Here is a 15763-nt window from a genome sequence, read left to right on the forward strand (position 1 = left end):
AAATTTTTTTGTCCACCAGGGTGGCTAGTATTTTAATTACTATTTCGATTTCCTTTTTTTTCCAATTTTCTAATCTTCTAATTTATAAAGTTCTTTACTATTATTTCGCGTATATGTAAATGGAACTGTTTTATTTTTTTTTCAAACTTCAGTTTAAGGTCTTCCTTCGAGTTAAATCCATTGTTTTTGAAAGCAAAGAGAACTATAAACTTAAACTTTTCGAGAATTATAAAGAGATCCTGTTAAACTCTACTACTAAATGGATCCATTTAGTTGCATTTATTTTTCAAATAAAACTAAAGACTAACTTCTTTGCTCTTCACTAAACTACTAAACGCTCAAAAGCACCTGCTGGATAATTCATTCCAAAACCGAATCAAATCGTTTAATTTCTAAATTTTCTTTTCTACCTTCCTCTAAAACTCTTTTAAGGGACTCACTTGAAAACATGCTTCTAAATTTTATACCTCCTCAGGGGAAAATCTAAGTTTCATAGTAGAAACTTCGAGCTTCTACCTATATTTTACACTGAACTTAATTAGATCTTTAGCTCTACCTTTAAGGATGGGCGCGATTTGATTTTTGCACTGATATAGACCTGAGGTCTCAAATACCACTTTACATATTTTCATTTAATTAAAAAAATAAAGAAGTTATTGTTTAACTTATACAAATATATTAAGGGGCATTGGAATAAGTAAAAAATTAGTCAATATTCTCAACTTTTATTATTAATAATCTTTTACACCAGTGGGAGGAGGGAGCATGGTTCTTGTCACATTTTGCTCAAAAGAGGGATAATCGGGACGTAAAATTTTCCTGGGATTGTTATTACATTATGGAAATTTCTGTATTTCAGGTCATTTTTTGTGGCTCAATAATCGAAAAGAAGGCCAACTGTGGTCCATCCCCATCCCAAGAACAGGGTCGAGATGCCTTTTGGATTTAGCCTGGCATCAAGTGCAGATGAAAAGTGGAACTATTCGACTTGTTATAGAAACTTATAATCATACAAGTTGGGTTGCAGCTGAACGTTGGGGAAACGACCACGCAAAGTGAGTCACTTTTCAAATAAAGATAGTCTGCAATTGACACAAAGTTATTTAATTTTTTTAGGACCAAATACAAAAACTTTATTTTCGAAACTATCTCTCTAAATCCGAAGGTAGTACGAAACTATTATAAGTGAAATAGTATCAAGTGGTTTACAACTGCAGGGCCTTTCCAAAACTACGCCACGTTGTTTTGAAAATTTTTTTCAGCCCTCCTCTTCTTCCTCGCAGATCATCACTATTTGAAGCTTCAATCTCCCCAAATTTTTTAACAAAGGAGTTCTACTTTCAACCAAATAGTTCAATTTTTAATCCAAAAAAGATGAATTTTGAATCCAAAAAGTTAAATTTTCAACAAAGCAGTTAAATTTAAAAAAAAAAATGATTTTAAAAATGATTCTGCTTTTAACCTATAAAGATTTATCTTTGACCAATGGTCGAATTTTCAAACAAAAAAGATTAAAGTTCGACAAAAAAGTTGAATGTTTAACGAAATAGTAGAATTTTCAAGTAAAAAAAATGAATTTTTTAGAAGATATTTGAATTTTTAATCCGAAAGGACTAATTGTCTATCCAAAAAGACAAAAGTTCAACAAAAGAGTTAAATTTTCTACAAAATACACAAAATAGTTTCACTTGACCAAATAGTTTGAATTTTCAACCTATAGAGATGATTTCTTTTACCAAGTGTTTGAATTTCCAGTAGAAAAAAATTAGATTTTAAACAAAAACAATTTAATTTTCAAGACAAAAATACGAATTTTCTATCTAAAAAGACGAAAACTTAACATAATAGGTAAATTTTCAATAAGAAAAAATTTAATTTTTAACAAACTAGTTAATATTTCAACTGAAATTATGAATCTTTAACAAAAATAAATTCATCACAAAGATTCTCTACCTTCAACCAAGCAGTTCAATTTACAATACAAAAAGATGAATTTTTAATAAAGCAGTTTAATTTTTAAACAAATAATATGACTCTTTAACAAAATACTTAAATTTTCCACAAAATAATTAAATATTAAACAAATTTTCTTAATTTTCGACCTAAAAAGATGAATTTTCAACCTAATAGATTAATTTTCAACAAATGAATCAAATACTTGAACTTTCAAGCAAAAGGGACAAACTTTCAACTAAATCGTTGAAGTTTTAATCGAATAGTAAAATTTTCCATTTAAAAAAACATAGTTTCAACAGAAACAATTGAATTTTCAAAGAGGAAGATCAAATCTCTACAAAAAGACACTATTTTTAACCCGAAAATATGAGTTTTCAAAAAAAAAGTTAATTCTCAACTGAATAGTTGAGCTTTCTACGACAACAATAAACTTGTCTATACAGAAAGGTAAATTCTCTACAAAGTATTTGAATTTTTTATCCAAAAAACGCATTTTCTACAAAACAGTTGAATTTTCAACCGAAAATGGAAGAGTTAAATATTCAGTTAAAAAATTGATTTTCAACAACAACAAAAAGAAGAAGAAATTTTCAAAAAACTAGTTTCATTTTCAGCCAAAAATGGAATAGTTAGAATTTCAGTCAAAAGAGTTTATTAAAAAAAATATGTATTGTTCCCAAAACAATGTAATCTTCAACCAAATAGTAAAATTTTTCATCAAAAGAGATGAATTCTGAATAAAAAACATCATAGCATACTGTCGTGATTTGAGAAAACACGGTTAACTGAAAAAATCGAAAAATGAGATTTTTATATCGTTGGACTCCCTTCCTTCATTAAATAATATTGCTAATAATGCTTTTTTAATCAAAATTTCAAATTTTATTTTATAATTTGGGTTACTGAAATAAGGTAATAATCATATAAAAAATTCATAATGAATGTAAAAAAACGTCTTTAATCATGAAACAATTTTTCAAACAAATTTAATGAAGGCGCTAAAAATATTCTTGCAGCTTATTAAAAAATATTTAATTATAATATTATTTCTTAAATCTGCCCACCACATAGGCACATTCTTTTTTTTTAATTTTATTTTGATTTTTATGATTAAAACAAAAAGTGTCTCGAAAAGTATGCTTCTTATTACAAATGGTGCAAAGAAAAGATGTCTAAGGACTGTATCTTATTTAGTATTTTGCATAGTTTGACCGGAAAATAGAATTTTTTATTTTTAATAACATGCGTATGTCTCCGATCTTAAAAACGCTGTTTGAGTGTTTATATACCTAAAAAATAGGTTGTAACACGATTCCCACAATTCACTTAAAAAAAGGCCACTAGCCACCGGACTAGATATAAATTTCCTTTAAATTAATCAATATTTTATAATTATTTACGTACAAAGTGAGTTTGTTACTTTCTCTCTGGGTGCAGAACATAATCGAATAGAGAACCGCTATAGAGGCTCCAACTACTAACATAGGAAGTTAATTAAAATTCTCGCATCAGCAACTTTGCTTTTCCGCGACCTAAAGGCTGCTTGATACTCCAAGTAATGAACTGTGTCACCTTCTCTCCGGAATCCAGTAAAGTTACTTCCGGTCTAATTACTTTGCACTTCAAATTGTGTTAATCTAAACTCAGCTACGTTTTTTCCTGCTTTTGAATTTTAAATAATCGCTGTAAATGTAGAGTATAAATGGGTTTCAAGAAAAAAAGGAAAATTTTAAATACAAGATAGTTATTTGTGACTATGCACTAGAATTATTTTTGTTGTGCAAAACCATTTAGAACACTTCATCAAGAACTTCTTGAAAATAATAAATAATTACGTCGAAATTAGCAGGTAGGCAATTATAAAGTTTGTTAACAAAATGCAGTACATACGATGGTGAAAAGAGATATGAAATTGGGGAAAGAGTAAATGCTGAATTTGACTCATAAGGTTCACTCAGTTGTGTGTATTCTAGAAGAATGTTAATGAAATTTGTGATTGTTAGGAGTTTGTCTCTGACGCTACTGTTTCTACGCGGTAACTCTTCTTAGTGTCCGTCGCTCGGGACCTTGCGACCACTGGTACAATGCGGCAGTCTTTTTATGGTGGCGCGATCAGTTTTCACTGGGCGGTATCCAGCTTTGTCGCTTCCATTTCGTTTCCACTCTCTAAATTGAGAGTTTAAATGGTTTTCAAGAAAAAAGGAAATATTTTAACATAAGATAGTTATTTCTGACTGTGTAATACAATTTTTTGTGTGTGCAAAACTCTTTAGAACATATGATCAAGAACTTCTTAAAAATAATAAATAAATACCTCGAAGTGTGTAATGTTTTGCTACTGTTTTGGACCTTGCGACTGCGGGTGTAATGCGGCAGTTTTGTTCTTGTGGCTCGCTCGGTTTGGCTGGGCGGTATCCAGTTTTCTCGCTTCAGTTTCGTTTCTACTTTCCTGCCGGGCACTCGAGGCCTTTTCCTCAGACCAGCTTTGGTGCGTTGAATGTTTTGTAGTGATTATGGTTGTTGATTTGAGTTCCGAGACTTTTTAATTAAAGAAAGTGGAGAGAAGATCAACCAAATCTGAAAGAACGAGGATTTGCGATATCCCTAGAATTTCCCTGATGAGTAAAATAGATAAAATAATATATATGTTTATCATTTCAATTTTTATTTCGACGCTTACTGGAAAAGAAAAGTTTAATAGATTTTCGACAACAAATAGATAATTCAAGTTCGAATCATGATTGACAAAAATAGGACGTTCATATTTTATACTCGGAATGGAATTCTAGTTCTTAAGTGGGAAGATCCTGACCTACAATATGTTTGCTGTTCATCACAACTGCATCGCCAAATCTGCTGAGGATGGTTGAGCAGATTTTATGATTTTTTCCCCTAGTATCTTGTAGTTTAATTGCTTTTAAAAAATTTCATATTTTAATTTCATGCATGAACCAACTCGGAAACGACGTTATTAAGCTGTACGAAAATATCTATGAAAAGGAGCTTGTTTTCATAAAATTATAAATTCTCCAGAGTTTTATTTCCTGAAAAAAATTTAATTTAATTCATGATAAGGATATAAAATGCAAACATGAAGTCGTTCCTCTTGATTTTCAAGTTATTAACTTTGCCCTTTAGAATAAAATGATTAAATTTAAAAAATTATGATTCACAATTTTAAATTATTAATTTTTAACAAAAGTTTCACTTTAAAGGTTTACAATATATAAAAATCGGTTATTTTGAACGGTGAAAGCACTTTTTTTATGTCCCTAATCACTTGAAGTGTGATTTTTTGACTGTTTGTTTACTTTTACTTTTTACTTTTTACTGTTCATTAGTCATATTCATTATCTTTAAAATTTATGTTATTTCAATTTCTAATTATGGTTTTAAATACGCATTGGCGTTTTCTTTGTTTCTTTACTTCAGTAAATAAGACAATTGATATGATTTTATTTTAAAAGTTTCAGGTTAAAAAATCAGCGTTTTATTATTTATTCTTAAAAATAAGCATTCAATAGGTTTTGAGAAAACGTTTAATGACCAGGACTTTTTTTTAAAGGCTGTTCTGAAATATTTTCGGTTTATGTTCAAAAATTGATTGCTATTATTGTATAATCATTTTGAATCAATAACCTTAATAATTAACCAATTTTAAATTGAAATCTTCAGTTTCAAATAGTAACAATAACGGTATAATTTATTGTAAAATCTTTCAAACTTTACAATTTTGCAAATTAAAGCTTTTGATAGCCAGTTTTATATTTAATAATTATATATTTTAATATTTTGAAAATTTTGTAATTTCAAAAAGTAGGACCATAGAGAATCATGACGATCTTAAAATTATCGGATTTTTAGTTGAAAATTTAAATAAATAAAGCATTTAAAATGTAAAAGTATTTGTTTGAAAGATTTCAAGAATGAAAAAAATTCTAATCTAATCTAAAATTGTCAAATCAATAATTGAATAATTTCTTGAATTCTGATTAGCTGAAATTTTAGAGTTCTGCATTTTCATGTTGAACGTTAAATTTTCAATTTTTCTCTTCCACAATATTAATTTTGTAATTAAAATAAAAAATTATGAATTTGGAGATGTGCAATAAACAATTTAAAAAGTTTAATTTGTAAACGTTTTCAATTTATTTAAAGTAATTCAAATTTTAAACGATTTGTGTAAAAAATGTTTTAATATCACAATTCTTGGTTATCACATTTTTTCAACTTGAAATTAAGTTCTTATTCGTTTAATTTTCAACATTCCGTAGTAGAAATGTTCTCATTTTTCATGTTTTCTATATAAAATTATATAACAATTTATAATGTCATAATCTTATAAGCTTTGACTTTGAAACATTCAATTTAGTTTTCAATCTCAAATTGCTAAACTTAAGTTTTAAACACTTTCAATAAAAAATTATTCAATTTTAAACGCTTTTAATGACCAATAATACAATTTGAAGTTCGTTTAATTTGAAATGATCCATTTTTCAAAATTCGACTCTGAAATCAAGAAATTCTTAAATTAAAAAAAAATTGTTTAATTTTGAACATTAGTTAACTTTTTTTAATTGTTCAAATTGGAACGAATGATCCAATTTAAAAAATTCTGATCTGAAACTAACTAATTTTGAAGATTCTTTAATGTAAAATTTAATTGTACAGTTTTGAACGCTTTGAATTAGAAATTACAAAATTTCAACTCCTTTCTAATGAAATTTTCCAATTTTCATAAGACTGGCCTAAAAGTTTTTAATTGTGAAAGCTTCTGATTTAAAATTCTCAAATTGAAATGATTTAATTCCAAATGCTGTTGATTGGAAATTATAGAATTTGATTTCGTTTAATTTCATGTGATCCAATTTTTAATATTTTATTCTGAAATTAATCTGTTTTTGAATATTTTTTTATTCAAAATAAAATTTTTCATTTTTGGGAAATATTCAATTAAATATAAAGTTGTCCAAATTTGCAAGATTTAAGTTATATATTATACAATTTCAACTCCTTTTTGATGAAATTATCCAATTTTCATCATTTGAGTCTACAATTTTTCAATTGTTAAAGCTTCTGATCCCAAAAATTTCGATTTCAAACACTTTCACTTTAAAATCATTTGAGTTTAAATTCTTTTAATTATAAATAATATAGTTTCCATTCCGCTTAATTTCAAATGATCCAATTTTCAGAATTCTTATCTGAAATTAATAAGTTTTGAAGATTCTTCAATTAAAAATGAAAATTGTTAAATTCGGAATGTTTTTGATTAAAAATTATACAATTAAAGCACCTTTTTAAGGAAATTGTTGAATTTTCATAATTCTTTTATTTTTTGATTTTGAAAGCCTCCAATTTTTATTTTTTAATTGCAAGTACTTTTAATTCGAAATCTTTAATTGTTTTACAAATATTTGAAAAAATCTTAATATCTAAAACAAATTTGAATTCTGATTCTTAAAATTGTTTATATTATTTTAATGTTGAGAAATACAAATACAAGGACAAGAAATTCATAATAAAATTAGGACAGAGATTTTTAAGAAAGGAAATTCAAATTGACTTCATCTAGAATTTCCTTCATGTTATAATAATAGCAGTATTATTAAGGTAACAGTAACTTGAAAAGTTCTTCTTTGGCTTCATTTTTGCTTTAATCAGATGGAGCAAAGATGGAAATATACAAGCTTTTCATATAAAAGATTGGAAGGTTACAGCTTTAGGTCCTGCATACTAAATAAATAAATTTATTAATAAAAATTACAAAATACTTTCAGATGGGAGCAGATACCGTTCAATTTAGGAGCTATCAGTCAAACTTACAAATTAATTTTGGAAGTAACAATGCCAGCTTTGAATTCCAGCGTTGCTATAGACAATATTCGTTTAGTGGACTGTTTTCCAGGTATTAAAAAATTCTTATTTTCTTTTTTTATTACTAAAATTGATTATGAAACGTCTATTAATCATGTAAGGATGATTTTAAAAATCGCAGACCCCCTCGCTCCCTCTCTACTTTAAGGATTCGTAAGATTTTTATGACCCAGCCCCTTCTTACATAATATTTTTTTATTCAATATATCAAAAATATATTATTTATTTTCACCATTAACGACATTTTAAAAGATTTTCACACATTTTTAAGGAATTTTAAGGTGTTTTAAAAGGTTTAAAGTGTTTTGAAAAAATTACCTAGTACAATTTCAAACGGACTTTGAGGTATTTCATGGAGTCAAGAACGATTTTCGCAGATTTTAAGGGATTTAAAGAGATTTGAAGATATTTGAAATATTTCAAAATAAGTCGGGATTTCAAAGGATTTTATGTATTACCGAAGTATTTTAAACAATTTTGAAGAAAAACAAGGGATTTTAACGGTATTTCAAAAATTAAAACTGACTTGAAATGATTTCGTCAGATTTCAAAATATTTTAAGAGATTTTGAGAGATTCCAAAGTTTATTCACTGATTTCAGGGAAAGCAACTGATTTATAGCTAGAATTTAGTCTCTGATTAAAATTCGTAAATATTTTAAATGATTTAAATTTGGACAGAAGGATTTACGAATATTATAAAGGATTTTAAGGGAGTTTGAGGAATTTTAATGGATTTTAATATATTCTTAGGAATTTCGAAAGACTCAGAAGGATTGTCACGGGTTTTAAAGATAGCAATATAGATTTCACAAGGATTTTAACTTTTTTCAGAGATATGAAGGTATTTCCATATCTCAAATATCTCAGATTTCAGGAAATTTCAATAGTTTTTTAAAGAGCTCAAAGGATTTTAACGGATTTTAGAAGATGTAAAGGTGTTTTGAGGATTCCCCTGAATTTCAGAGGATTATAAGAGATTTTAAAAGAATCTAGAGTATATCCACGGATTTCAGAGGATACCGTAAGATTTCCAAATACTTAACGGAATTTAGAAGGAATTCCGAATATTATAAAGTATTTAAAGGAGTTTTAAAATTTCTAATGACTTTAAAAGATTCCAATGGATTTTAATATATTGTAAGGTATTTGAAGAGATTCGGATGGATACCATAAATTTTCAAGAATTTCAAATGATCTTTAGAGATTAAGGAATTTTCATGGATTTTAAGGGATTAAAAGGGATTTAAAAAAATTCAAACTAAGTAACCGAATTTTAAAGAATTTTTAAGAATTTCATGTAACACCGAAGTATTTTCAGCAATTTTGAAGGATGTCAGGGAATTTTAATGGGATTTCGAAGATTTTAAGAGGTTTATAGAGAAAAAATTATATTTCAACAGATTCCAGTACATTTTCATTCGTAAGATTCCGAGTTATATCCATAGATTTAAAAGGATTTCGTCCGATTTCAAAATATTTAACGGAATCTTAAAGGATATCCGAATATTACAAAGGACTTTAAAGAATTTCGAGGATTTTTAAAAGATTTCGGAAAAATTTGAATGGCTTTTAATATATTGTTAGAAATTTCAAGTAATTTGAATTTCAAATAAAGTCACTAAACTTAAAAGTATTTTAAAGAACTTCATGCGATATCGAAGTATTTTCACCAATTTTGAAGCCTACCGGGGGATTTTAATGGGATTTCGAAGATTTAAAGGAATTTAAAAAGATTTCGAAAGATTTCAAGGGATTTCAAAAGATTTAATCGGATTTTAAAGGCTTTTAGTGGATTTTAAGAGATACAAAGGGGTTTTGATGATTTCAGTGGCGTAACTAGCTCTGAGAGGGCCCTGTATCAAAATTTCTTGGGGGCGGGGGGCTTTTTAGGAAAAAAACAGAAACTTTATTCATTAATTCTTATTTGGGGGCCCACGAATCTATGGCTGATACGGCGGTAGCTACGCCCCTGGATGATTTCAAGAGCTTTGAAATAATTTTAATGGTTTTTGAAAGACTTTAATGGATTTAAATATATTGCAAGAGATGCTTTAAGGGATTTCTACGGATTTTTTGAGGATGTTGAAGATTTAATGCGATTTCAAGGATTAACATGGGGTTTAAGCCCTCAAAACAGTCATTTTCCATTAAATTTTCGGGTCGTTAATAACGAATTTGAACTAATTTTAATAAACTATTTTTACTTACTCACAATTACATTCAGTGTGTGAAAAAACTGTATTTTTAACTTTGTTTATTTATAAAATCTTTTTCATTAACAACAAAATGTGTTCAAGGTTTTCCTTTTGTCGTATGAAGTTCTAAAATACTTTAAACATTGATTTTTGTTTTTGTAATTTGTTCAAAACTATGTAAAAGATATTAAAAAACGAAGTTTCAAAGGGATTCTAAGATATTATGTACAATATCCATGGAATAAAAAGGATTTTAAAGAACTTTTATGTGATTTTAAAACTTTTAAGGAAATTATAAAATTTTTAAAAGAATTTACGGATTTTTAAGATATTGCAACAATTTTCAGGGATAAGGAAAATAATGATATAATGTGTATAATATTATAAAAAGCAATTTCAACAGTCAAAATAGTTGTTAATGAGAATATGTTTTAGTATTAATGGTACAGAGAAAACTTACATAAAAATGATGTGGCCCCCCTTGTCTGCCCAAAAAAGCCTTACGTAATTATTGGAGGCCCCCCACCAAAATCTAATTATAACTTTAAATTTTCTGCAGAAAATCCAGGAAACGTAGCTTGTACTCCTGACATGTTTCGTTGCAATAATGGATCCTGTCTAAATAAAACACGTGTTTGTGATTTAACCCAAGATTGCGCTGATGGGGAAGACGAGTTACAAGAATGCGGTAAATTTCGTTTCTTCTTAAAATCTTACGACTTGATTTTCAATTAAATTTGTAATACGAAAATTTTATATAAATTTTATATTTATAGACAAAGTTCCGGAAATTGCAAAGTGTAATTTTGAGACTGGGTGGTGTGGATGGAAAAATGTGCCAGGCAGGCCATTAAATTGGACTCTTCATCAGGGACCTACTCCAACCGACAGAACAGGACCAAGTTATGATCACACTTTTCGAAATGCAACTGGTAATTTGAAATTTTCTACCTTATTATTTTCTTTTTACTTTGATACCTTTCTTTATGTTTGCAGTGTGTGAGAAATTTCTGGTCATAAATTTAAATAAAATTTTTTTATTTTCTGAGCATCGCATCGTGCATCCAATAGTACTAGTTTGAAGTATTTTAAACCACTCTGTGAGAAATATTGTGAAAAAAGTGGCGAACGAGTGAGCGAGCGATCAATAGCGAATGTATCTGCATCTTAATCTACTTATTCTATTACATAACCATTACTTATAAATCTTTGCGCTTCTAGTCTAAGCGACTTTCGTTTCCTTTTCCTTCCTTTTCTTCCTCAATTATATCATTTCTTTTCGCATCCATTCTTTTTTTCTTTCTCATTCACTCCTCTAACCGCCTTAAGCTCTTTCACCCGCTGATTACCCAATCTACCTTTTTTTAGAATTTTCACCACATTCTTACCAGCTCCTTCTCTTTCCTCATTTTTTAATGTTAATACTTTTTTCTCCTACTAGTTTCACTATCATGGGAAAGTGATCTGAATCTTTATAATCCCCTATATCTAGATTCTTGACCTTCCCTTGACCTTTCTGCTCCCATCTTGACCTCTTTTACTATTAATCAATATTTTGGTTCTTTTATATTTTTCTTATTCATTCCTGTTATATATTCGATCCGTACTCCCATCATCACAGAGAAAAAACGAAGGCTAAAATTCACCTTGATGCCGAGGTAAAAATTACCTGAGACAAAAATTAACTTAACAGGATAAATTTTAACCGAATATCGGTTAAAATTTTTTTGTTCCTCCATGACAATACATGTATTTTGAAAGACGCGAAGTTGTATGAATAAAACTTTATTCTTCTAAAAAATTACTTGCAACCAATTTTACCCTTATTTTTTCTGTGCATTTTTTTCATTGCTCTGCCTTTCTAATTATTTTATTTTTTATTCTTCCATAGAACATAATCGCCGTTTGGACAAAACTGTTCTGATTTTGTAAACTTTTTCAATATTTGTCAATACTTCTTTAACTAATAATATGGAGACACATATATCCCAAAAGAAAATAGGCGGCCTATCGAAATTTCCTTTTTCAATGTGGCTTTATCAACAATTTTTTTACAGAGCATAATGCTCTTTAATCAAATTTTTGACAAAGCCACAGTAGATTCGGACGATTTTGGTTAGCCAGAGAGTCTAGTGTTGAATTCGACGCGTAAATTCCGTAATAGAGGGCGTTATCACAAATCAGAGACAAACACACAATGCTCTAACATATCCATTTGATTTGCTGGTTTTATAATTCGAATGTATTTCTCTGATTTTTCATACTAAACTGTACAATAATTGATATAACATTAAATTCTTTGAAAAAACAATGTAATTTCATTCTGTAAATTTTTTACGTTGATGAATGATACATAATTTGTCTTGATTCTTTTACAATGTACTTTTGAAAATATTCAGGGTGGCCACAGGTCAGGGAAAAATTTAGGAATGTTCAAAATTAAGTTTTGTGCCGACCCTGATCTGATATTCTCGTTAGGCATTTATTAGCTGTATATTTATTTTTATTTTTTTGCAGTTTCATCTACCTAACGCTTATATTTTTAGTTTAAAATTGTAGATGTGTTATTTGGTTGTCTTTTTATTTGATAATTCCATTGTTTTCTTGAAAATTCAATTGAAATCTTTCTCGGTTTAAAAATTTAACTATTTTGAGAAAATTCACCTTTTTGTGTTAAAAAATCATCTGTTTTAAAGACATTTGTTGTATTTTTTGGATAAAAATGCAACTGCTTGGTTGCAAAATAATTTGCTGTGGTTGAGGATTCAATTATTTTGTTGAAAATTCCTATTTTTTTATTGAGTGTAACTGGTTTTTATTTCTAATTAAAATATTTTTTAGTTTTAATATCTACTATTACATTATCCGTATAAAATTAATCTTTTTTGTTTAAAAACAAAACAAACTGGTTTAAAATTAACTATTTTGTTGTAAATTATTAATTTCAGGTTGAAAATTCAAATATTTTACAAAAAATTCGTCTATTGATTTGAATGTTAAACAATTTTGGTTACCCTTCTTTTTCTTTTGTGACTGAAAAATCGTTATTTCTTAAAAACTTGTTTTTTTTTGGTTGAAAAATTCATCTTTTTGGTTTAAAATTTGACTAATTTGTTAAAAAAACTTTTTTTGGTTGAAAATTAATTTTTTACAGAAAATATAACTTTTTACCTTCTTAACAAAGTTTGTTTGTATTTGAAAATTTGACTATTTGTTTGAAAATTTATATTATTTGTTAAAAATTCATCTTTTCGGTAGAAAATTAAATCACTTCGCTGAAAATTCTACTCTGGTTGAAAATTGAACTGTTTCGTTGAAAATTCGTTTTTTTTTTATTGAAGTATCAAATATTAAATTTTTTGTTGAGAATTCATCCTTTTTGAACATTCAAGTATTCAGATTGAAAATGTTTTTTTTTAAGTTTAATTTTTTTCATTCAAAATTCAACCATCTGGTTTCAAAATTTATTTTTTTAGGTTAACAGAAAATTAACTTTTTGTTGAAAATTGAACTTAAATCTTTCTTGGCTTGGAAAATTTTACCATTTTTTGAAAATTCGGTTTTTGGGTTCAAAGTTTATCTGTTTTAGGAGAAATTTAATATTTTTTGAACAAAAATACAACTGTTTGGCTGATAAGTATTCTTCGTCTTTATTGGTTGAATTCAATTGATTTTTATTTCAAATTAATATATTTTTCGTTGAAATATCTACTATCAAATTATCAGTTGAAAATAAACTTTTTTGTTGAAAATTCGTCGATTTGGTTTTTAAATTCATCTTTTTTGGTAGAAATTTAATCCTTTTCGGTTGAAATATCAAATATTGCATTCTTTGTTTAGAAATAATCTCTTTTCTTGACAATTTTTATTTTTTTTTTGAAATTGAAATATCAACTAATATACCTTTTTGTTGAAAATTCGTCTTCCTGGCTAGAAAATTCAAGTATTTTGTTGGAAATAGAACTGTTTTTAATTAAAGTTGAATCATTTTGTATACAAAATTGGACGATTTGGTTAAAAACTTATCTTTGCAGGTTGAAAATTAATCTTTGTAGGTTCTTTGATTCTTAATTTGTTTCTATTTGAAAATTTGAGTATTTGGTTGAAGATTCAAGTATTTTGTTAAAAACTTAATTATTTTGTTGAAAATTCCACTGTTTTGTTAAAAAATTGTCCTTTTAGATTTGAAATTCATATTTTATGGTAGAAAAGTGAACTGTTAGTGTTGAAGTAAAAAAGGTTTACATTTTTTAATTTAAATCTCCAATTTTATTGGTTTATTCCATTTATAGAAGATTATATATTAAAAATATTACAAGATTGAAATGCTTGTCTGTGAATACTAATGGTGGGGGAAAATGACAAGGGAAAAGAAAGGGAATTTTGAAAACGATGTTTTCATTTCGCCCTGCCCTTACACAGAATTAGAAATAAAATAGAGGTTGAAATAAAAGATGCAGTTATATGACAAACGTACAGATAATCGATGGGCTTTTTTATAAATGTAAATATTTGAATAGTTTGCGAGTTTTTGTTATTCATAAAAATATTTCTCAATCTGAAAAATTTTTAAATGAAAAGTCAGTTTATTCAGATAGTTAGCGTTTTTTTACTAGACATCAAATACAATTTTCTAAATGAATATAATAAATATTTTTAAATTCTTAATTTAATATTGTATTTTTAATCTTTGTTTCAGGGACATTTGCTTATGTTAATATGTCAAAGCGAGCTGACTACGGTAGTCGGGGAACGATAAGTAGCCCTTTATATAATCCGACTCCACCATATAGCAGCGATCCTACAAGTCCTTATTTTCAATCATGCCAGGTAAGCTTTCGCATTTATTATTGTTAGTAATAGCAAGAAATAAATTTTTTAATTCATTTCTATTTTCTAAACAGGTTCGATTTTTCTATCATCAATATGGAGCACACAGTGGTTCTCTCGGGCTTTATTTAGTTCAAGTGGGAAAACATCAGAACCAAACAGATCGACTCTGGTGGACTTATGGTGATCAAAAAGATGCATGGTACAATCAAGCAGTTGCTCTACCTGATGTTAGAGTTAGGTAAGTGCCTCAGAATTATTTGAATTTTTTTCTTGCAGTTATGTCCGTCTGTTGTACTTTTTTCCCAGCAGAAGCGAGAACAAATTATGGGTGTGGAAAGTAGAGGAAGTGAGAGGAGGAAAAGTAAGGGAAATTTTGAGACGGGAAGTGTGAGGAAATTAGGCTAGGAAAGAGTGGGAAAATTAGGGTAGGGAAAAGTAGGGAAAAGTAGGTTTTGGTTATTAGGGGAAGTGAGGGGAAATGACGAGAGGAAAAGTGGATAAAATGAGGGGAGGGAAATTAAGAGAATTGAAGGAAAGTGATTGGAAGTAAAGTAGGAGTAGTTGATGAGGAGATGTAGGGCAAGTAAGAGACAATGAGGGGAGGGAACACAGGAGAAATTGGGGAAATATTGGGTCGGAAAGTAGGGGACATTAGAGGAAATTAGGATTGAGTAGGAATAATAAGGTTAAATAAGAGAAGGAGAAGTAGGGGAGTGTGTGCGAATAAGGAGCAGAGTGGGGACGGTATTAGTCATAAGGGCGAGTAGGGCAGGATAAGAAGTGAGTTTTAAGTGTTGGCTAATAGGGTCAGTAGAGTAATGAAAGGTGGGGGAAGTAGGGGGAGTTAATGGAAACGAGGAAAGGAAGTGGGAAAAGTGGTGAGAAATGAGGGAAGGAGAG

The 15763-nt window shown here is 28.3% G+C and overlaps 1 protein-coding gene across 1 annotated transcript in view; it reads left to right on the forward strand.

Moving 5' to 3' along the window:
* LOC117170265 (ALK tyrosine kinase receptor) overlaps window positions 1-15763 on the forward strand; it is a 77110-nt gene that overhangs the window by 30488 nt on the left and 30859 nt on the right. Inside the window, exons 3-8 of the mRNA XM_033356918.1 lie at window positions 860-1055; window positions 7737-7864; window positions 10590-10718; window positions 10807-10962; window positions 14730-14860; window positions 14935-15101. Of these exons, the coding sequence (XP_033212809.1) occupies window positions 860-1055; window positions 7737-7864; window positions 10590-10718; window positions 10807-10962; window positions 14730-14860; window positions 14935-15101 (907 nt within the window). The remainder of the gene's footprint in view (window positions 1-859; window positions 1056-7736; window positions 7865-10589; window positions 10719-10806; window positions 10963-14729; window positions 14861-14934; window positions 15102-15763) is intronic.

This window comes from Belonocnema kinseyi, chromosome 3 (assembly GCF_010883055.1).
Source record: "Belonocnema kinseyi isolate 2016_QV_RU_SX_M_011 chromosome 3, B_treatae_v1, whole genome shotgun sequence".
Lineage (NCBI taxonomy): Eukaryota > Metazoa > Arthropoda > Insecta > Hymenoptera > Cynipidae > Belonocnema > Belonocnema kinseyi.